A 22,109-nucleotide genomic window follows, 5' to 3' on the forward strand; every position below is an offset into this window, starting at 1 on the left:
CAAAAAAGCAGCATTAATTGTCTACCTTATATACTACTGAAAATGTTCAACAGTGTCATCTGATACAGTATTTTTACCAGTAGCCTATTCTGCCGTTTTTCGCCCCCTAAATGTAGGACTTCTCATTAACTTTTGGCTGTTTTCACAAACTTCTTGTCAAAGGTGTGACATATCCACTGTGCTCTGCAACTATGAACCTTGGTAGTTCTAGTTTTTTCCCCACCTTTGGTGACAGAATTTATCACTTTCATCCTAGAAAGCATTATTTTACAATTCTGGAAAATTCTGGCTTGCCAAGACCATCACTGTGCTTTGTTTCATGCTTAATGTAACTAAGTATTTGACAAAATTTCAGAATAGACAACCTTTAGACACTAGGTATGAAGGTACTGCAGGTCCAATCAACTACGATTCCAGTCATCATTGTATTTCATATTTGCACTTTTGTCTTTGTCTGTTAGTAGAAATCATATCATTTTCTAACTTATAAACTTGGACTGTATGGACCTATGAACATTAAAGCTCTAGTCACTATGTTTATGATGGTTTTCCAAGTTGTAGCTGTTTCACTTTTACTTTTATGCTTATTTCATTTTACTCTTTTATTTCTACTCTTTTGCTTCAATCACTTTTGAGCCAAAGAAAATTTAAAATTTGACCAATGATAAGACAAATGAAAAACAAACACCCATTGGTTAACAAACTGAATGTTCAATCGAGATGAACTGACCAGGCAGGCCTTACAGCACAGGAGCAATTTGTAAGAATGCAAAAGATTAGTAAAATTATTTTATATTAATGAAAAGATATGAGTGATAAAATTACAATCACTTTTTCTCTGAAACTGCCAAATAACCTGTGTACTATTTGACAGATTTCAGAAATCACATCATGATCAGTGATTCTTAAATTTTTTTCATGTCCAGGCCTCTTTATAATCTTTTAAATTATCGAGGGTCCTAAAGAACTTTTGTTTATGTGGCTATCTAACAATATTTATCATATTAGAAATTAAACTAAAAAATTTAATTTATTAGTTTACATAAAATAATAAATCCATTATAACATTAATGTAAACAACATAAATTTCAATGAAAAAAATTTTTTCCAGTATAAAAAGAAGGAATTGAGAAGAATGGATTGTTTTATATTTTTACAAATCTCTTTAATGTCTGGCTTAATAGGAGATAGTTGGATTCTTATATCTGCTTCTGTATTCAATCTGTTGCAATTTCTTGTTTTGGATTAAGTATATAAAGAAAATCAGGCCTTAAACAGACGTATAGTTGGAAGGGGATGAGTATTTTAATAGCCTTTTCTGATAATTGTATCATCAAAGAATAGACGTAACAAAACTCGACAAAAGGTTAATTTTAATATGGAATATGAAATCATGTTGACGAGCTGTTTGTACTCTGTACACGCATGAGAGAATGAGAATGAAAAAGCAAATAACGTCTCAGTATTAAAACTTGATCATCCAACATAAAATAATTTATTTTTCTTTTTTCTTTTACAGCAATGTGAGACTCCCTATTGCAATAGCTCTAACCATTATATTTGAAAGTTTTGGGCTATTAGGCTTATAAACTAATACAAAGAAATTTCTATGTTTCATATAGTGAGTATTATTATATTGGTTGATAGCAGCTTTAGAAAGGGACTTTTTTTGTGCAGGGTAAGGCAGAGTATGTGGTGATAGGTAATTTTCTCAGTTATAGCTTTTTCCCTTAGTTCAAGCAAAACATAACCACAAATGTTTCAGTTAAGTTGTTTTCCTGAAGAGAAATTATTAGCACTGAACTCAAACTATAATTCTGTAGTACTGGAGAATGTTACTGCTGCCAAAAGAAATATGAGAAACCTCAGACACAGCATGTGGGAGCTTCTCCTCAGGAAATCCTTGTGGTTTACAATTCCTGTAAATTTTAGCTGACAGAAAACACACATCATAGCACGAGAAAGAATTTTGCTAAATGAAAGATAGCCAAGAGTCTTTGGTTGTACTAAGACTGTTCTGATGGCTGAAACATATTTTTGTAAGAAAAACAAACAAAAATATACAGGAAACCCCAACGTTTTTGCTGAACAAACATTTAGGAAAATGACTCATTTAAATTCTAGACTACCTGCATTTCATACTTCACTCCCATTAAAGATATCAGATCCTACATTAATGGATTATACAAAGTCTGAACCACTCATTCAATGCACTGTTTATTTTCTGTGTGATTTATGGTACATTCTGTAGATATGCCAATACCTTTATCGATGGTTTGCATTTAAGAAGGAAGATTAATTAGCATAGAAATGGAAGTATTGGGTAAAATACTTTTATTATTCGGTTCTCTCTTCTAAACTGCTTCAAATCCTTACAGATAGAACAAGTTATAACCTTTCAGGTTCTAGCCCACAGAGGGAAGAATAGGACAAGCATGGAAGAATTAGATGATCCATTCAATAATAAATACTAACTGAACATCCTCTACGTGCCAGGCAATATCTAGGCACAGGGAGAAAACCAAACAAAAGAGGTGAGGTCCTTGCTAAAAGGTTCCATTCTATGGTACTTCTGATAAGACTATGGTATACCTAGCTTTCTAAACTACCAAGGAAAATACTGAGTGGTCTGATGATACTTTATAGGTTGCTATGTTTCAGGAAAATCTTCTCTTGGTCTCAGTATCCTTAAGTACAAAATAAGAATGCTGTGGAGTTCTTAAACTTGTTCAGGTAGTAAAACAAAACTCATGATGTTCTCTGAAAGACAAGATAAATATATTGGTATGTTAAAATATAAAATTTTGTGCTAAATCAAATGCCATCTTATCCTATGCAATAAGCCAAATCCAGAATATGGAATTCTACAGATGAAATTACCCAGTTTCTTCAACAAATAAATGATGTAATAAAAGTGGAAGAAGTGGAGAAAACTGTTAAAGACTAAAAGGACATATCACCCAAAAGTGATGTACAGACTTTGTATCCTTAAAAGAAGACATTTTCGAGATACTCAAGAAAATCCATACACAGCCTATTAGGTAATGTTAGGAAATTATTTTTAATTTACTAGATAATTGTATGGAGTTATCTTCAAAAAAAAAAAAGTACTTAACTGTTGGAGATGTAAACTGAAGCCTTTACAAGTGAAATTCAGCAATGTCTAGGATTTGCTTTAAAATACTCCAAGAAAAAGGTAAGGGAGAGAGAGGAATGGATGAGACAGTTTGGCAAAATATTAACAGCTGTTGAAGCTGGGTGATGGGTATATGGAGCTTTCACTGTATTATTCTTTTTTATATAATTTAAACAGTCTATTATAAAAAATTTTTTCTAAAAAATCAGATGCTAGGTTTTCCTAGAGTCTGGTATAAAAGACTTAAGAAAATAATATGGCAGAAAAATGTAAAATTGAGAAAATTCAACTTATTCTTTTAATCTGAGGAAAAGATAAACTTATTAAATTTTAGAATAGAATACTCAAGTCTATAAACTTCTATATAATGGTAGTGATACTTTTAATATCTACTGAAAGAGAATATGGCAAAAAGCAAAAGTCAACTTAGTAACATCTTGAAATGAATCTGTGAGTTAATCACCCAATCAGCTAGTGTAAGGTGCACGTGATATTTTATGAATTCATGAAAAATATTCAGATAACAGTGGGCAAATTTCCTTTGCAACAATGCCTGGGCCACAAATGTCAAAAGTAGCCTCCAGCAACAAGATTTCAAGTTACTGGTATTAGGAGGCACACAGAAATGACTAATTATAGTTACTCATATTTGCTTTCCCCAAACTAATGTAAAGTTTGTGGAATAAGCAATTCTCAATTATGTGATTTTTAAAGTCATGTTTTTAAAATACCATTAAGCAAGACAGTTAAAAAGAAAATCCAAAACCCAGTATGCTCCGATAGTTCTCAAAGTAGATTTTGCTCCCATCGCCCGACTCTGACATTAGTTATTTATAACTAAGGAGTGGAGGAGTGATGTTTGCATCTAGTGGGTAGAGGTCACAGATGTCAGTCAACATCTGACAATGCACAAGACAAGCCCCACGGAGAGTTATCCATCTCGAATTGTCAATAATGCTGAGGTTCAGAAACCCCATTTTAGAGTATAAAGAATCATAGATTGAAAAATTTACAAAAAATAAGTATTTCAGCAGCTGCTTTCATTATTCACTTCTTATTTTTGGAGAATGATAGATTCATAAAGCAAAAACCGAAATTGAAGATTAGTTATTTTACCATGATTTGCAATCTAAAAACTTAATAGGCTTTCTAAGAGTGAAATGAGTTACCTTCAAAATAACTGCATCGGAATTTATTATGCATTAGAAGTTCAATCACCAACATTATATAAAATCAAAATAATTATAGTACTTGGTTATATTTGGAGTATGTCTAAATGAACTTCATGTTCACCTACTGAACTTCAGTTTTCCAATAACACAATTTCCTTATTAAAATTTTTTTATCCGGGCCTCAACATAAAAAAAGAAATATATCTGACTAACTGGCCACATTGGTAAGTAGGAAAGTGAGATATTTAAATAACTAGCCTATGCCACAAATGGCATCTTACTGAGTGGTTTCCTTTGGCTACTGACACATCTCTGTGAATGCTACAGGCCCACAACCAAACACCTGCATCAGGCTAAGTAAGCAGCCAGCAGAACCCTAGGTGCTCTTTTCACACTAACCCTGATGCACACTCTGAACTCGCTACTCCTCTCTCCCAGAAGAGCTGCTCCCGGAGCTGTAAGTATACCCTTTCTGAAAAGCAATTGGTAGTCTGCAACCATTACTGGCCAAATTCTGATTCTGGTTCCTCACAAACTATCTACTCTGTCTTCCAGATGCCAATGACTCAGTGCTAAGAGCATTCCACTGGAAAATGCATTTGGCTAGAAAAATGGAAACTTAAATGGCAATCATTATTTGTTCATTTATCACTAATCAAATATTTATTGAGCACCTACTATATGTCTGGCACAAGAGTTATAGTTTTTACCATTAACTTCTCCCTTGGGATATGCAAGAAGTTAAATTTTTTTTTTCTACTTTTAAAAGGAAACTAAGTTCAACTGCTCAACTTCACGAATTTCTTTTTTTTTTTTTTTACTGGTTTGCTATTATTAAATTAAAAATTAAAATGAAAAGATATAATTAAAAAATAACTTCTTTTACTTTACCCCTGACCCTTACTCCCTTTTCCAAAATGTAAAAACATTCTTTAGTTTGCAATCCTCCCGCCCATTTAGTATCCATTTATGACTGAAAGTGGTTGGCAAGGGAAGGGCCGAGATGACTCCTAGATTTCTGGTTTGAACATTAGGCGGTGCTATTTAGTGAAATATAAAATAGTGGGGAGCAACCAATCTGAAGAGGAAGGTGATGAGTTAAAGGTGCCTGTGAGATGTTCAAATGTGAATAACTTAGATCTAAAGTACCTAGAGATCAGGAGAGCGGCCTAATTTGAACGAATAGATTTGAGTTTTTAGCAAATAGGGATAGCGGGAAACCCATAGTAGCATAGACATATGGACACATATGGAGTAGATGAGCTCAGCTAGAGATAAGTGTGAGAAGACAAGAGAAGTCAATATTTTGGAAGAGTAGAGCGAAAGCTAGAAAATAATAGGAGTTAACAGTAAAAATGTTTAACATTTGTTGAGTTGCTTCTATGCTAGGCATTTAGTTAAACATGTTTTATAATACCTAATTAACAACAAATTGTAAAGAATTATTAGTAATAATACTCCCATTTTAGGAGAAATTAGGGCATATGGAGATTAAATAACTTGCCCGATGTCACCCAGCAGAATGTGAAGCTAGCTAGCTGGTCTGAGTCCAAAGCCTACACCCTTAACCATAACACATAATTGCCTCTTTGAGGAAAAAGGAAATCTAGAAGGAACAACTAAGTCTCTCTCAAGTTCATCTTGCTGTTTTAAAATATAGGTTTATTACTCAGGTGTGGTGAGGCCAACAGACGACTGCCATTGAAAAGATAATCTGTTATATACACAGATTCCAAGAGAAGGGGGCAGGGCGTGTCACAGGGGAGGGGAGGGCAGATGAGACAGCACCAGGATTGGTCAGGAGGGAAAGGGGGAAATTATAGGTAAAAACCTTTACTGTAGTTTCTGAGGGAAGGAATGGGCAAGGCAAAGTAAGCAGGTTTAAAATTGATGAGTTTCAATAATTTCAACAGGCCCTGGAGTACAGGTGCTGTCCCTAGCAGGGCCTGGTATCTATCTGGTCTTGGGATGATTAAGGCAGGTAAATAGTGGTCAGGTGAGAGGCACATATCCAGGGAGTAAGTAGTTTACCTTCTCTTGGGAATTTGCTAACACTGGGAGGGCAGTCGCTCCAGAGCCAGCAAGGCCCCAAGATGATGATCAGAATACAGAAAGTAAAAAAGATTGGTTAAAAATACTTTTATATCAGATTTTATATTCTGTAAGATCCAAAATGCTGACCCTGCATGGTACAATTTGTAATTCAATTATATTTTTTCTCTCTTCAGGTTGTCCTCATCTCAAATTATTCCTCTTTCACTGGTGACTTTAAGTTTCATAGAACTACAGTCTCTTGAATCTAGATACGCAAATCTTAATTCTTTTTCTTCTGTGAATACATTTGCAGAGTGGCAACTCCTCCAAACCTCCATAGAATTGGTGTTCCAATGATCTACAGGTTCCACGATTTTTCTGTTTACTCATCCTTAAGAGAGTGCTATATTTATTAGTCTAGGGTTAACAAAGTAGTAATTGAGAATAATTCAGGCAGAAATCAGAGGGAAATTTTCAGATTCAAAGTGCAAAGAAGAAAATAATCAATAGGCAATAGATTAATTTAGAAATCCATTTACCAAGGGTAATAGAGCCATAGCAGGCATCATTATGAATAAGATCACACAAACAAAATAAAGCAAGAATTCCAGTGATGCAGTTTCACTGGCTATAGAGTCGTTAAGCAGTGGGGATCTGGAAATGGCCCTTGACTTGCTTCCTCTGACCATTTCTTAGGTTGTAGCAGTGTTTACCTCTGGTTTAGAGATGTCAGTGGAGACTGATAATTCTGTTTGATACTATGCAGATGTACTTTTTTTTTTTAATCACAAGAGGATGATCAATGTAGGTTCTCATCTGTTTGGCTGATCCCTCCCTATCAAATCCTCCCCAAATGACAGTAACGCCAAACGCTTCCTGAGTACCCACACTGTGCCAGGTGCTGTTCTAAGCATTTTAACATACTAACTCACCTCATCTTTACAATAACCTTATGAGCCAGAGCTCATTTAAAGTGAGAGGAAGAGAGAGACCCGAGTAACTTGCCCAAGATCGTGTACGTAAACGATAGAACCAGGAACGTAGGCAGCTGGACATGAGCCAAATCTGTTACTTACACTGCAAACAACTTAAGATAAATTAGTTCATTAACTTCGTCTAATATGTATTTTGCATAATTTGTATATTTTTTTAAACTAGAAACTGGACTTGCAATTTTAAATTTAACAGATTTAGAAGTTAGAAAATTCACAACAGATCAACATATATCTTCTGATAATATCTATATTTATTCTCAATCATTTCTGTTTCAGATGAACTATAATCCATACATATTTGCCTCTCATTATGCAAGCCTAAAAACTGATTGCAAAGAATCTTGGGAGTATAAAAACAATAATCCTCTATCCTTACAAATCACTTTCAAGTCCAGCTTCCTGGGTTTTAAAAATAACTCTACGACATTGGAGAGAAGGTATGGTCAACATATGATAAAACTATTTCATTAATTTTCAATAAGCCCGTATAAACTAATAAGAAAAAGATTTTAAAAACTGCAAAAATGAGCAAAGGATACAAAGAGGCAGTTCAAAAAAAAATACAGAAATGGTAAATACAAATGAAAGCATGTTAAGACTTCACCCTTGATTGAAGAAGTGCAAGTTAAAACAAAGATATAATTTTTATCTGGTAGTTGACAATGATTAAGAAGTATGATCATTTTAGTGTTGTCAAGGTTATGAGGAAACAAATACATCATATATTATTAGTAGGAGTATATCTATAAAACTATAAATGTATATATCTATTGACCTAGCAATTCTGCTAGGTATCTATTCTATGGATATAATTATAAAAGTATGCTTAAATGTACTTATGAGAATACTGGCTCCTATAATCATTTAAGAACCCCATTTACATTTAAAAGTCAAATTATACAATATTTCAATGTGTATTATACATACATATTTGCATATACGTATATGTGAATATAATTGCATTGAAAATGATCTGGAAGAAAACCGATTACGGTGGTTACTTCTGAGGAGAAAAGCAGAACTGGAGGAAGAAAAGGGGGATTAAGGGAGGACTAATGTTTCCCTGTATTTGACTTTTTTACAATGAGAATATATTCATATGTTATTTATGTGATAAAAGGTGCCCAACAAAAGGTGTCGAATTGTTAATTTAGCAAATGAATAGAATGATCCTGTGTACTTTCCTATATCAAAACTAATGATCTACTCAACTATTAAACAGTTCGTTTATTTAAAATGTCAGTACTATATCAAAGATACAATTAGATCTTGCAGCATGCTTATTATTGTCAGATGCCAGATAATATTTGATCTCTGCAAGTCTATATTAAACACGAAAGCAATAGGAAAATACAGTTAGCTAGCTACTAATGGAAGGCAGCAGGAGGCCGGAAGCATTGGCACAGAAATCTCAAATTGTGTAATGCAGAAGTAACTTTGTTAATGAAGACTTCACACCTATACAAATCAGTGCTTCTTTAGAAGGCTTTGATTTCTATTCCCTTGACAATGGAATTTATCAAATTACTTACAGGTAACTTTTCTTTAAAAATCTCTACAAGTTTTTAATTTCTTCAGAGAAAAAAGTACTATTATGTAAGTTATATAATTTTAAAGTTTCCACCATGCCAATAGAACCTCTAAAAGATTTTTTCTTCAAAACAAAATCTTTAATGAAAAAGATATCTGTCATTAAAGGCGTCTGGGGAAAATTTGTCTGGAAACTATTTATTAGCTACTAAAAAGATTTTTAAAATATTTTATCTCTGAAAATAGCTTAAGGTTATAGGTCTATTCTTTTTTTTTCATTACTTAAAAAATTTTATTTTATTTATTTATTTTTCACCCTCCTCCTACCCCCTATATTTGACCAGGGCTATAGATCTAAATGTGATTATTGCATATAGAACAACATTTTTAAAATATATAATTGAAAAAGATAAACTCTGGTTGTCAATTGCTATAATTTCCTTATTTCTTTCCAGTCTAACTGCAGAACACCACAAAATAAACTAATGAGGAAGGCTGTCATTATCAAATTACACAAGGTAGCTATTTTCTGTATTTTTAAAGAAGAAGCTTTGGATACATAAAGAGCTAAAACTGTCATAAGAAAACCCTACGATGGAAAATAAATTTCTCCATTACTATTATGTTGCTAATATACTGTTTCTATATACTTTGCACCTATCTTTAATTAGTATACAATTAGAAAGTATAATTTGAAAATAGCCACTTATTGTCTCCCACCCTCCCCACCTTTAACCTTGAAAAATATCACAGAATAGTATTTTGCAAAATTAAAGATATTATAAAATAACAACACATTTTTTGGAATTTGCACATTTCAACATAACTTTTCTAGGTTGCTATTCCCAAAGCCCCAAATCCAAGCGTTAATTTAATTGTTATTCAATATCGGCAAAGCAAAATCTAATCATAGAATTTAAAAGACAAAGTAGACTATAAGGGTCCATAAAAATTAGTCCAACTAATTAAACTACTCACAGACAGCATAGTTCTAATTTCTCCAATTGACCTAGATGAAAAATTTACTGCCTCTTGCTCATATTCTTTTGATCTGTACACTTCTTTCTTTGATGATTCCCACTTGTTTCTCCAGCACTACATTACAAAATGGCCACTGAACTGGAAGGCGTGTCTTCATCATTACTAAGCATTTTCCTATCAGAAGCAGCTCTTTGAAAAAATCTGAACATAATTTCTTCGGTGCCACTCAGTATTACTTGGCAACTGCAGAAGAAGTAATCAGGAGAGTGGGGGTTTTTAAATGCCTTTAGAAGATATTACTTAATATTTGTGTTTACTTAAAAGTTTTTTTCAACCAGCAGCTGGTAAGAGACATAACCCATAAATTTTCTGGCTGTAGGCTTCTAATATTTTCCGACAGAAATGCATCTCATCCAATGAATTTTACGTGAAATGTTATAAACAACAGAAAGTTTTTAAAAGAGTAACTTAAAATTTTTCTATACAGTACAAATATACTTAAGTACAATAAAATTAGCCCAAAACAAAATACAGCCATCAAAGGAAAGATGAAGAGATGCAATGAGAGAAAACTGACTTACACAACTTACACACTCAAATGACTAAAAATAAAGAGCAACAGTGACTTGGTGTTAACTAAGGGAAGAGAAGACAGCAATGGTGGACTGAGCTCTCCCTACCCTTAATATTACTCAATACCTGGTTAATCAACTAGCATATATTGGGCACCTACTGAATGCAGAGCAGAAGGGAGGAATTAAAACTATCATTTTAAACTGCTTTAGGAAAAAAAAAAATAGAGGCATGTCAGACACATTGGCAAAATGTGGGGTGTTGAAGAGCAAGCAATAAACATTAGAATGAGGTTTGGATACTATTAGATCACATTCAATCTCATTTTCTTTCTTCCTTATCCCAAATAAAAAATAATAATACTAATAAAAATGGAGACAGAATTTGTGGTTCCATTAAGAAATAAAAGAGAGATCTTTCTCTCAAAATGATTTACTATTCCCTGTCATTAAAAAGGAAGACTCTGTAAGGAAAAGTAAAACAAAAAAGACAAGGCAAGACAGAAAATATACTGAAGTAGAAAATCCACTTTAATAAAGGTGTTAAAGACATATGGGATTAATGGTTATGGATTAATTAGCAAAATCCCAAAACTAAGATATGGGTGGCCAGACTGTCAGCTAAAACAATTACTATGTGGATTTTAAAATAAATAATGTCCTCAAATATATTATTTTAAATATTATTTAAATAATATATATGATGGGCATTTTGATCTGCCACAGTGAGAATAACAATAAGTCTCAATAGATATATAAGCAATACTCTAAAAATCCATAGTCAGTGAAGTCAGTACAGTGTCTGACACTATGCCACTATGGAGTACACTGAGTTTGAGGCCTTTTCTTCTAAATCCTTAAAGTATGATTCGCTTCTGGGAATGCAGTGAACACCTGGTACAGAACCAAGAAAATTAAAATTGAGCCAGGGTTTCCAATCTAAAAACAGACTGGAAATGAGCAGAATTTCTTCCTGTATTTCTTAATTAACGAAAGCCTCTAAGGGCCAACTCTCCCTCAACTTACCGGATTTGAAAATAATTTAACACTAAAAGACACAACTCTTTCATATAAGAAATGGAAAGCAAGCTTTAAAGAAATGAAATGATTCATTCAAGATATCATCGCTAATTAATGTCATACTTGACTAATGGTCTAGTCCCATTTCCACAAGGCTTTTAAGAAATTAAAGTTTTTAACTATACAAGATACCAAGATAATCATAAAAAATAATTTAAGCACTGTGTATAATAGCTTGAGACAAAGAAACCTGCCTTTTATTAAGTGCTTTCAAAATACAGAAATGAGAGGCCTACTTACTACCTTTTGGAATGTTTATATTTTTAAAAAATGTTAAAATTTATACTGGAACTCTGAGGTTATATGAAGAAGCCAAAATGGAAGAAACAACATGACCCAGACAAAAAAGCAAAACCTGTTCCCCAAGAAGAATTTATATAATTCATGTTAGTGCCTGCATATCTGGTGATAAACTAGCTTGGTCTTAATGCTCAATCTTTCATGTCAACATGGTTAAGATTTAATAACTCCATTAATAAATGTTCTATTACAGATAGTGATAAAATCATGAATTTTGCTATGCTTCCAATCTCAATTACTATTCAGAAGATTATTTTATATAGTACAATTGTAGAGCTTCATATACTATAGGAAATCGAAGACGCATTTTAAGGAAAAATAAAATGATACAATATCTTAAATTTTATATGTATAATTATTCCAGACAGCAAGCTCCATTATCAAAATAGCAACTACTGTCAATGTATACACTCACAGACAAAAAGTTTCCTTCCATTAGTCAAATCAATAATGCAAATAGAAAAGAATCTACAAATGATACTTATAAAAATGCTTTAATATTCTTTAGGGATGTATAATATAAAAAAGGAGAATCAAGCAAGAGAGGATTTAAAAACCAAAACAACTTAATGTGGGAGATTGTGTCAGAAATGAAGGTCAAATTCATTTGGTTGATGTAGTGCTGGGGGGTGGAGTGCTAAACCTGAACACATTGCCAACAAAGGGTTAACATTTCATAATTTACTGAGAAGGATGAAGGGGAGCAAAGAGATCAAGAAAAGAGGGGCAAAAATTAGATTTCCCACTTAGAGATAAAAGAAAAGATAATGAACGTCAGCAAACACCAAAGAATTCAACTACAGAAAATGTTACCAAAAACAGAGATTTGAAAGAGTAAACATTCCCTTGAGGACAACATTGTCTCTATAATGAAGAACATTGTCTCTGTAATGAAGTTACAAAGAAACAGTTTAGACGCACTATAGATAAAGCAAAGAGGTAGAAATATTAGTCCTTCAGATAAAAAGTTCTTATTTTCAGGTACTCTTCCCTCCAGAGGTAGCAGGATTCAAGATAGGATGAATGACTCGAAGCTTCTGCAATTAATTTATAATGAAAAAAATCTGAAGCTATGAAGGAGCAATATCAGAACTTTATCACCTGACTCAGGTGACTAGAGAATTCTTACTCAAATATCTTAATTATAGATTACAATAGCAGTAAAATGACAGTACTTCAGTATTTATTTTGCTTAATATCCATGTTAGATATGGTGTCCTTCATTTTCTAAACTTTGTCCTGTTGCTGTTCAGCCTAGTCAGGCTCCAAGATAATGCAATTTTGAAGGTATATAGGGAATCCAGCCCTGATGAAATGAAGGTCAAATTCTAGGGCAAGGACTGGGAATTGGGCCTGCGAACCTCACTCTTGCTGCCCCTTTCTTAATTCCTCTACTACACCACCCTTCAGTGCACCCCTAGTCCTCCGAGACTAGGAGGACTTAACAGTGATCTTAGAAGGAGAATACAAAAGACCAAAATTAGAAGAAAAGATAGTAAAATTAACTAACAATCCAGGAAATTGATATTAAAACAAGATATTTCAAAAGTGTTTTAAACAGGGAAAGAATGTGATTGGAACACTTTCCAATAATTTAAAGCACTTTGCTTGATTTAAAATTTTTAATTTTAATTTTAATGCAGCATATAACTCTGAGTAAGTCCTGACATTAAAAAAAAGTCCAACTTCTGACTCTGAAAATCATTAAAATAACAGTATTATACTAAATATACCAAAAATATCTCCATTACATTTTCTTAGGGGAGGAGAGGTTAGGCCCTAATATTGGATATGGTGTACTGCTTTGCTTCACATCCATCCTACCTTCCTTCCTTCTAGTGCCTCTTGTATTAAAGAAACAAGAAAGCTAAATGTGGCATTTCCCAAATTATCCCACAGCTAGGGTTCTAGATATACACTGGGCTCCAATAATTACATACACTTGTAAGAGATCTGGAAGGTGGAAAAAAAGCAGGTTCACTTCTTGCTGCTTTGGCTTTTTGGGAAGGGCGCTACTAAACAAAGCTGTGGATGCAGAATGTTTCTAAAGCAGTCTTTCAACATGTATTCTCCAGCTTCCTGGTAATGCAGAGGCAGCTGTGGTAGAGACAGTGGCTAGATTCTGAGTTCCAGTACCACTGTACCAGCTTTGTAGGTTATTGAGAGGCAGATGTTGTGATGGCTCCTGATTCTTGGATTGTAGCTGTGATCATGATCATGTGTTCTTCACTTAATGAGCGTTAACAGCTTGATAGAACTTAATCCTCTAGACCTCCCAACAATATTCTAACCACTAATTCCCTGTATTAAATTTTTTCCTGTTTATAGCAGATAGAGGGGTTTCTGTTTTCTGCACTAAGATCTATGGCTGATATAGTACTTGTTATCTAGTAGGTCTGACTTAGCAAAAACTGAAATATGTTGCACTGGCTTACCAGATAAGTGGTAGATGGCAAGGTAAACGTATTGCAAACTAAAAGGCTGATGATCCACTACAGCCAAATGGATAAAACTATTGCCATTGTATTGCAATACCTTGGAAAACACGCCCGATAAACTTTTGGCTTTGAAAAAGAAAGCTCTGCCTGTGGCTGGAGATTGAAGTTGACTGAAAGTGGTGTTTGGGAGTAGGGGGCGGGGAGAAAGATAGGATTCTCATGGCTGGAAATGTCGAAAGGCAGAAAATAAGAAGGTGGCTTCTAGCTTTTCCCAAGTCCCTTTCCAAAATAATGGGAACCAGCTGAGCTGTTAAGATCTGATTAAGGGAGATGCCTCTTCACCCAAGCCTCTTATTGCAGATGGTCAGGGCTATTGCCATTAAGTTGAATGAGAGGGAGAAAAGATCCAAAACAGAACCAATAAGTAATCTACAGATTTCAGATTTAAGAACTATGTCTAAATGGGCTCTTTGCGATGGTTACTTGTATATGAAACTGCCTAGAAGCAGACTCACTACATTTCAAGGAACTATACTGCCAAAGAAACCAAAATCCTACAAAAACCTGTAATCATTCGGCCTCTATCTAAAGTGCTCTTAGGCCCAGACCCGCACCAGCAGGAATTGGACTGTGAAAAGTGTGTAACCAAGAAGAATATACTTTAACATCCATTTCATTCAAGGTTCTGAAGCACTAAGAGATAAAGAATAGTCCTCAGCAAAACCAGAGGCCATGGATGAAAATGGACCAGAGTTAATCCTAGAAAACAGGGGCAGCAAAATAGTTAACCAAGGAAGTTATCTTGCAGGAAGACTTTGCAAGAAATAGATGGATGGCATACTTAAAAGGAGTAACTGAAAGAGTTTAATGTAATGAAATAACCATTTATTTTCAATGCTGTAAGCTGGGCTGAGGCAACGAACAGGGATAGTGGAAGGCCCAGGGACTAGCAACAGCGGGATGTTATTACCAAAGGCTTAAAGGCCAAGGGAAAGAAGCAGTGTCACCGAAGCTAAAGAAGTCCCCCAACAAGAGTTGTGGTTTTAGGTACAGGAACACAATCACCACCGAATGGTAGCCTGGCAGGGAGACAACGAGGAGGATAAATACCTCTCCAGTATACTCTCTTCTAACCTCTCGCTATAGACTGAATATTTGTGCTCTCCCACAAATCATGTTGAAACCTAATCTCCAATGTGACGGTATTTGAAGGTGGAGCCTATGAGAGGTGATAAGGTCATGTGTTTGGAGCCCGCAAGAATGGAATCAGTCCCTTTAAAAGAGATCCCAGAGAGCTCCCTTACCCTATGCTGATGTGAAGACACAGGGAAAAGACAACCTTCTATAGACCAGGAAGCAGGTCCTCACCAGAATGACCAAGCTGGCACTATGACCTTAGATTTTCCAGCCTCTAGAACTGTGACAAATAAATTCTTGTTGTTTATAAGCCACCCAATGTATGATAGTTTTGTTATAGCAGCCTGAACAGACTTAGAAACCTTGGATTTGCAGGTCCTTCTCGCTGGCTGAATACAAATGGTATCCACAGGACAACGGAATATGGGTGATGCAGTCCATAATGACTAGGGTGGAATTATGGGTCTAGAGGGGCATATGGGAGAAAAATCATCACTAACAATAACATTGATCCTTTACCCAAACACCTGGATATTAAATAAATCGTGGGCTAAAGAAGAAATTAAAATGGAAATTACAAAACCGTGACACACACTCCATTTTAAAACTCATGATATAGCCAATGCAGTACTAACAGGAAAATTTATAACCTTCCACATTATTTTCAGTACTTAAGTCTTTAGCTCAGGAAGCTAGGGGGAAAAAAAACAGTAAAATAAACACATATAAAGCAGAAGAAAGGAAATTATAGAAAGTAGAAAAGTAGAAATTTAAAAATTAAAAAAATTTTAAGCATAAACACATTCAAGTGAACTAATCAAACACAACCAGTAACTAGTTATTTGAAAAATCTATCTAGTAAGTCAATATTGTGTCAAAGCCATGTAACATAAACAGAGAGGGCATAAATAAACATAGTAAGATCTAATTAGTGCTATGAATCTAAAAACTGAGGCACTACTAAGAATACACCAATAATTTTGAAAATGTGGGTAAAAAGCAATTTTCTGAAAAAATTTAATAGCTAACATTTACTGAATGCTTACAATGTTCCAGGCACTCATCTAAGTACTTCCCTTATATTAAGTCATTTAATACTCACAACTGCTCTAAGAGATAGGTACTGCTATTCCTACTTAATATTGAGAAAACTGAAACACAGAGAAGTTAAATAAACTGCTCAAAGTTACATTAACTAATAAATAGTGGAACCTAGGATTCCCTATGTTGTCCAGCTCCAGAGTCTACTTTAACTATATTACATTGCCTTTCAGAATTAAAAAAGAAAAACTATCAAAATATCTCCCAAAATAGAAAACTGAAACTGAGCGATAACCATAAAAGGAATGGAATTGGTGGACCAGCATCCATTCCCCTTATCTCCAGCAATGGCCTAGATAGTTTAAGGACCAATTTAGCTATACCTTCGAGAAACAGGTCATTCCTACAGAGTAGCAAAATATACCACTCTCAAATATGCCACTTTGGCATATTACTTTGAGCTGCAGGTACTTGAAAAACAGAAAATTCAGAGAGAGGCTTTCACTGAACTTCTCTTATTGCCTTAAGATAGATCTTCCAAAAGGAACTCGATTGTCACAAAATACCCTCTCCGGAGTTTCATCAACCAGGGAAGATTGACTGTTATCACAGGAAAGGAGGCCAGAAATCTACCCACCCAGACAAACTTTGTCACAAACTATCATATGTCCCATGTATTCCTCCAAGGGTCCATTCATTCATATTTCCTTAAAATAACGTATTCTCCCCTAAGAGGCTTATAGCTCCCTCACCCCCAATTGAGATAGTATTTAATTGTGAATTCTAAGCCACCTTGGGGAGTTAGAATTTTCCCCTGGGTATTGAAAAAAGATTTATTTGCTGGATCAAACTTTAGCCAGGCTCCAGAACCTTCTTCTCTTAAGCCCATCTGTGTACTTTCTTGCACAGATTAATAAGAATCTTGCTAGATCGTTTTGGCAAGTCTCCCATCCTCCACAACTGATCACCCTCAATAAGGGGTTCCTCATCTTCTACTAACCCCCAGATGATGTCTAACCACTCTGGCCTGTCTTCAGCAAGAATCTCTTAATAGTGTCTTTCAATGAACAAAAGCTCTTACCTTTATTATAATTCGATAAACCTTTTTCTTTTATGCTTAGGGCTTAAAAGAGGTCTAAGGGCATACAGATATTTTCTCTAAAAGCTTTGTTTTACCTTTTGCATTTAGATCTACCATTCATCTGGAACCGATTTTTGTATGGTACCAAATAAAGGTCAATAAATTTCTTTCTCCCACATGGCTGTCCATTTAACCTGGCATTTACTGAACAGACCTTCCATTCCCCCATTGAACTACAATGTTGCCTTTGTCATAAAACAGGATATCTTGTATATGTGCCTCTGCTTCTAGATACTCTCTTTTCCATTGGTCAATTAGACCATTCTTGTGCCAATATTACATTATTTTAATTACCATAACTTTATAATAGGTCTTAGTTAAAAACCCTGAAGCTTTATTTTCCTTCAAGATTGCTTTGGCTATTTCTGGTCAACTGTATTTCTGAATGAATTTTAGAATCGGCCTGTCAATTTCAGTTTTGTTTTTGTTTTTTTTTAAATCTACTGAGATTTTGATTGGGATTGCTTTGAATCTATAGATTAATTTGGGGAGACCTGACATCTTTGCAATAAATCTTCCGATCCATGAGCATTTTTATTACTTGCCTTCTAAATGAGTCAGATAGCTTCCCATCCCTTTCTGTTTCCTGAAATAAGATATTTGAGGTACAGTTTATCCAGCAAAGGACTTATATCTATCATATGTAAGAGCTTCTTCAAATCAGTAAGAAAAACAGATAACCCAATAGAAAAATATGCAAAAAAACCTTGAATTGGCTTCACAAAAGTGGACATATGGGTTCATAATCACATAAAAGGACTCAATTTTTTTTTTTTTTTATCAGAGAACTGCAAATTAAAGCCAAGAGGAGATATACACCCATCAGAATGATAAAAAGAAAGACTGAAATTAGCAAATGTTGTTGAGGATATAGAGGACCTGGAGACTGATGGTAGTAGTATAAATTGGTACAATATTTGGAATAACATTTGGCAATATCTACGAAAGGAAAACATATGCATTTCCTATGACTCAGCAATTCCAAGTATGTATCCAACAGAAATGTGCTCAACAAACACATATACTAAAAAGTTCACAGTAGCACTACTCAAAATAGTCGCAAATTGAAAACTACCCAAAGACCATCACCAGTGGAATGAATTTTAAAAACTGTCATATATTCACATGGAATACTATGGAGAAATAAAAATATTGTCACATGACAATATGGATGAATCTAACAAACAAAACCAGAAAGAAAAAAAAAAGCCAGACAAAAAAGAGCATATACAAATGGAATTGCAGTGTCTACACTATAAAAATAGATAAAGCTAATGTAAGTTAGTTATTATAACTCTGAATAGTGGTTATCCTTGGGGTGGAGAGAAGTGACCGAAGGAAAGAAAGAGAGCTGGTGTGCTGGTGATGTTCAATTTCTTGATCTGAGTGCTTGCTACAGGGGTGTGTTCACATGTGAAAATTCATCAATCTGCACATTTATGATTTATGCACTTTTCTCATGAATATTATGTTGCAATAAAAATTAATGCATATGACACAAGGGCAAATGAATCAAATAGCAAGCTGGAAAAAATTTTCTGCAAGTAACATGAAGAAATCATGCAAGACAATTTTTAAGAAGCTAACATCCAATGGGGAAATGGGTAAAAAATAAAAAAAGAAAGGCTCAAGCAAGAAAAGTGGCTCCAATAAATGCACAAAATGTAAATTAGAACAATGGAATGCTATTTTTTTCCTAGCAAGTTAGCGAAGATTAAAGGAAACTAATGAAACTAATAAGGCTGTTGCTGAGGATCTGGTGAAACTAATACACTTATTCCTAATGAAAACATGAATTGGTATAATCTTTCTACGTAAGTCTTAAAAAAATGTTCGTCCTTTCACCCACTAATTTCCTTTCTAGAAATTATTTTAAGGAAAATTCAGAGTTGCAATGAAAGATGGATTTATGTCAGTGTTGATTACAATAGTATCTCGAAACAATATAATTATCCAATAATGGTAAAATGGTTATGTTATGATACATACACATGATGAGATATTCACTAATTAATAATGTTTTCAAAGAGTAATGAATAGGAAGAGACTCATGATAAATTTAGGTGAAAAACATACGAAATTCTATGTGGTATATCTTTTGTGTTAAAAAAAATCCCACACTTAAAGGTTTATTTGCATAGAAAAATCTGGAAAAACACATACTCTAATGTTAATAGTGGCCATCTTTGGATGCTAGGATAATGGGTAATTTTAATTTTGTGGCTCATTTTCTACAGTTAAGTGTTCTTAGAGTATTTATTACTATTATGTTTAGAAATCTAAAAAATATGGTTAAAAAAATAATCTGCCCAGATTTCCTTACTCTAGAAATCTAAGCAACCCAGATTTTTGTCTCTCCTTTTGCTCCCACTCTCAATTTGTAACTGTTTCTTCGATTTTACCTGAGAAGTATTCGTGCAAGCCATTACAATATTCCATGACTCCCTCTCTCATTTCCAAAATTCAGGCGCTTGTCTTCCCTAGTGAGCTCCTCGCATCCAGACTCCTCATTTTGGAAAAACAGCCCCTATCTTCCACCACTTCTACACTCTAGCCACATCAAACCACTTTATATAGTGACCCTCCCACACTCAAGGCCCTGAAAAATCCACACCAGGTATTTTTACTCCTCCCTTGGCATACTCTATTCTCTTTGTAATGCATTTTCTTCCTTCTGTCTTCCTAATCCGCTTCATAGTTCAAGATTCACCTCCAATATCATTTACTGGGCGTAGCTTCTCGGAGGCTAACAAGAACAAACAGCGGTTTCCAAATCAATCCTCCAACGACAGTTTGAACATATTTCAACATTTACCATTCTGTGTTGTTTAATGCCTAGCTCTCCCATTGTACGGAATGGGTCATATCTTTTTAAAAAAATCTTAAAATATAGTTGGATGCGTGAATGTAAAACAACATATACTCAAGACACCTATATAGGGGTGGTGAGTTTTCACCTGTGTCTGATAGATAAATGGCAACAAAAACACTCGCCCCCTTTTATCCATTCAAGATGGCAGAGAACGTCTTAAAATAGTCCCACACAAAAGCACTCACGCCTTGAGTCAAAGAACTGGCTACACTTAGCGCAAGAGCAAAGGACAAAAGAATTGAACCTAGATGCTGAGATGCCCTGGCCCCTACCACTCACAGTAGTCCCCCCCATCCCGCACATATTTTAAACCTTGTTAGAAAACTGGCACCTGCTGCCTTCATTCCGAAGGCCACGCCTCGATCAGGAATAGGGACCTAAGCACTTCTAGATAATGATCCAAAAAATCAAGGACGAAAAAGGGAGGCTAAGTTGTATTGATAAGTATCCAAAACGCACGACTGGGTCCCGCCCCAGCCAGGAGCAGTCCCCTGCGAAGCATCGGTCCCCGGGGAAGGAACGGCAGGGCTCTCATCCACTGCCCTGACTGGGAATTCTGGGCCCGCTGGAGGCGGTGTCTGCCGCGGAGAGGGCGTCTCGGGCTACACCTGTCAGGCTGCAGCCAACACTAGGCCTAGAAATCGCCGAGATTCCGTAACCGAGGCTGGCAGGAACGTCACCAGATCCTTCGCCCCGGGATCGGCCCTTCGCCTTGCCTCCTCGCCTTCCCCCTCGTCTCTCTTAAACAAAGGCAATCCACACCCACCGCCATTTTCCCCTTACCTCAAAAACCACCTCTTCGTCAAACTCCGGTGTCATCCTTCTCCGCCATGCCACCCGCCTCAGCACGATGGGAAATGAGGGCGGGGGAACCGGCAGCACCCAGGCTCCGGCTTCTGCAGGTCTCCTGGGTCCAGAAAACTGCAATTCCCAGCATGCCTCGCAGCTCACGCCCCCTTTTCAGACCCACTTATTGGAGCAGAGGATGCGCCTGTGGGAAGGATGGGCGGGAGCGAAATGAAGCTCGAGCCCTCTGATTGGAGGAGGCTGTGGCTTTTGTCCGCCTTTTATGGCTGCGACTGGCAGGGGGCGCCTGGAGCACAGCTTTTTTTGGAGCTGGAGACGGGCACGCGCCGGCGGAGCCGCAGTGAGCACGGCTCGCGCCCGCCGCCTGCGGCTCGCGCCTGGCAACGCCGTGGGGTCCCTGGAGCCCGCCGCATCCTTTGTGCAGCGCTCAGATTGCGCCTGGGGGGGGGCCACCGGACGGAATGTGGGCGCTGCGGCGACTTTTCTTTTCTGCCCAAACTCTTGAAACAATGGACTGTAAGGGAAGCACGGATTGAGGGAAGCGACCAGGGAAGCGAGCTGCGTGGGGGAATCATGACTTCTGCCGCCGGTAAGTGACGGCGCTCGCGCTGCCGCCGGAAAGTTGGTAGCGAGCGCAGCTAGTCTCGGGCTCTGGAGCAACTTTCTCCTCTGGGGTGGGTTAGCGGTGTTTCCTCTACCTTTCCCGAGAATTGTGGCAAGTGCGGAGCAGACGGCGTTTGCTGCTGCATTTTCGCGTCCCTTCCTGCCAAAAGAGGCTGTTTGGAAATCGTCTATCTCTTGGGACCTGCCTTTAAAAGGAGACCTGTGTTGGGGGCTCTTTGCACCAGGTGAAATTCGAAATATAAAGAGTAC

At 36.0% G+C, this 22,109-nt stretch overlaps 2 protein-coding genes and 1 long non-coding RNA gene across 16 annotated transcripts in view; 1 reads left to right on the forward strand and 2 right to left on the reverse strand.

Moving 5' to 3' along the window:
• VEZT (vezatin, adherens junctions transmembrane protein) overlaps nucleotides 1–21,359 on the reverse strand; it is a 60,556-nt gene extending 39,197 nt beyond the window's left edge. For 12 of the 13 annotated variants that reach the window (XM_039874085.1, XM_039874094.1, XM_039874084.1 and 9 more), the window contains exon 1: nucleotides 21,213–21,359. In XM_039874085.1, the coding sequence (XP_039730019.1) occupies nucleotides 21,213–21,248 (36 nt within the window). In that variant the 5' untranslated portion in view covers nucleotides 21,249–21,359. The remainder of the gene's footprint in view (nucleotides 1–21,212) is intronic. The other variant, XM_039874090.1, reaches the window with a different exon arrangement.
• LOC120611620 (uncharacterized) lies at nucleotides 1,480–13,777 on the reverse strand. Its single transcript, XR_005655241.1, has 2 exons — nucleotides 9,846–13,777; nucleotides 1,480–2,760 (listed from the first exon to the last, which is right to left on the reverse strand). It is a non-coding gene; the product is annotated as an uncharacterized LOC120611620 (long non-coding RNA).
• Nucleotides 21,360–21,535: 176 nt separating the features above from the next.
• The window catches only part of FGD6 (FYVE, RhoGEF and PH domain containing 6), a 95,609-nt gene continuing 95,035 nt past the window's right edge, over nucleotides 21,536–22,109 (forward strand). The window contains exon 1 of one of the 2 annotated variants that reach the window (XM_039874098.1): nucleotides 21,536–21,825. In XM_039874098.1, the coding sequence (XP_039730032.1) occupies nucleotides 21,810–21,825 (16 nt within the window). In that variant the 5' untranslated portion in view covers nucleotides 21,536–21,809. The remainder of the gene's footprint in view (nucleotides 21,826–22,109) is intronic. The other variant, XM_039874099.1, reaches the window with a different exon arrangement.

The sequence above is a fragment of the Pteropus medius genome, unplaced genomic scaffold (assembly GCF_902729225.1).
Source record: "Pteropus medius unplaced genomic scaffold, Ma_sr-lr_union100, whole genome shotgun sequence".
NCBI lineage: Eukaryota > Metazoa > Chordata > Mammalia > Chiroptera > Pteropodidae > Pteropus > Pteropus medius.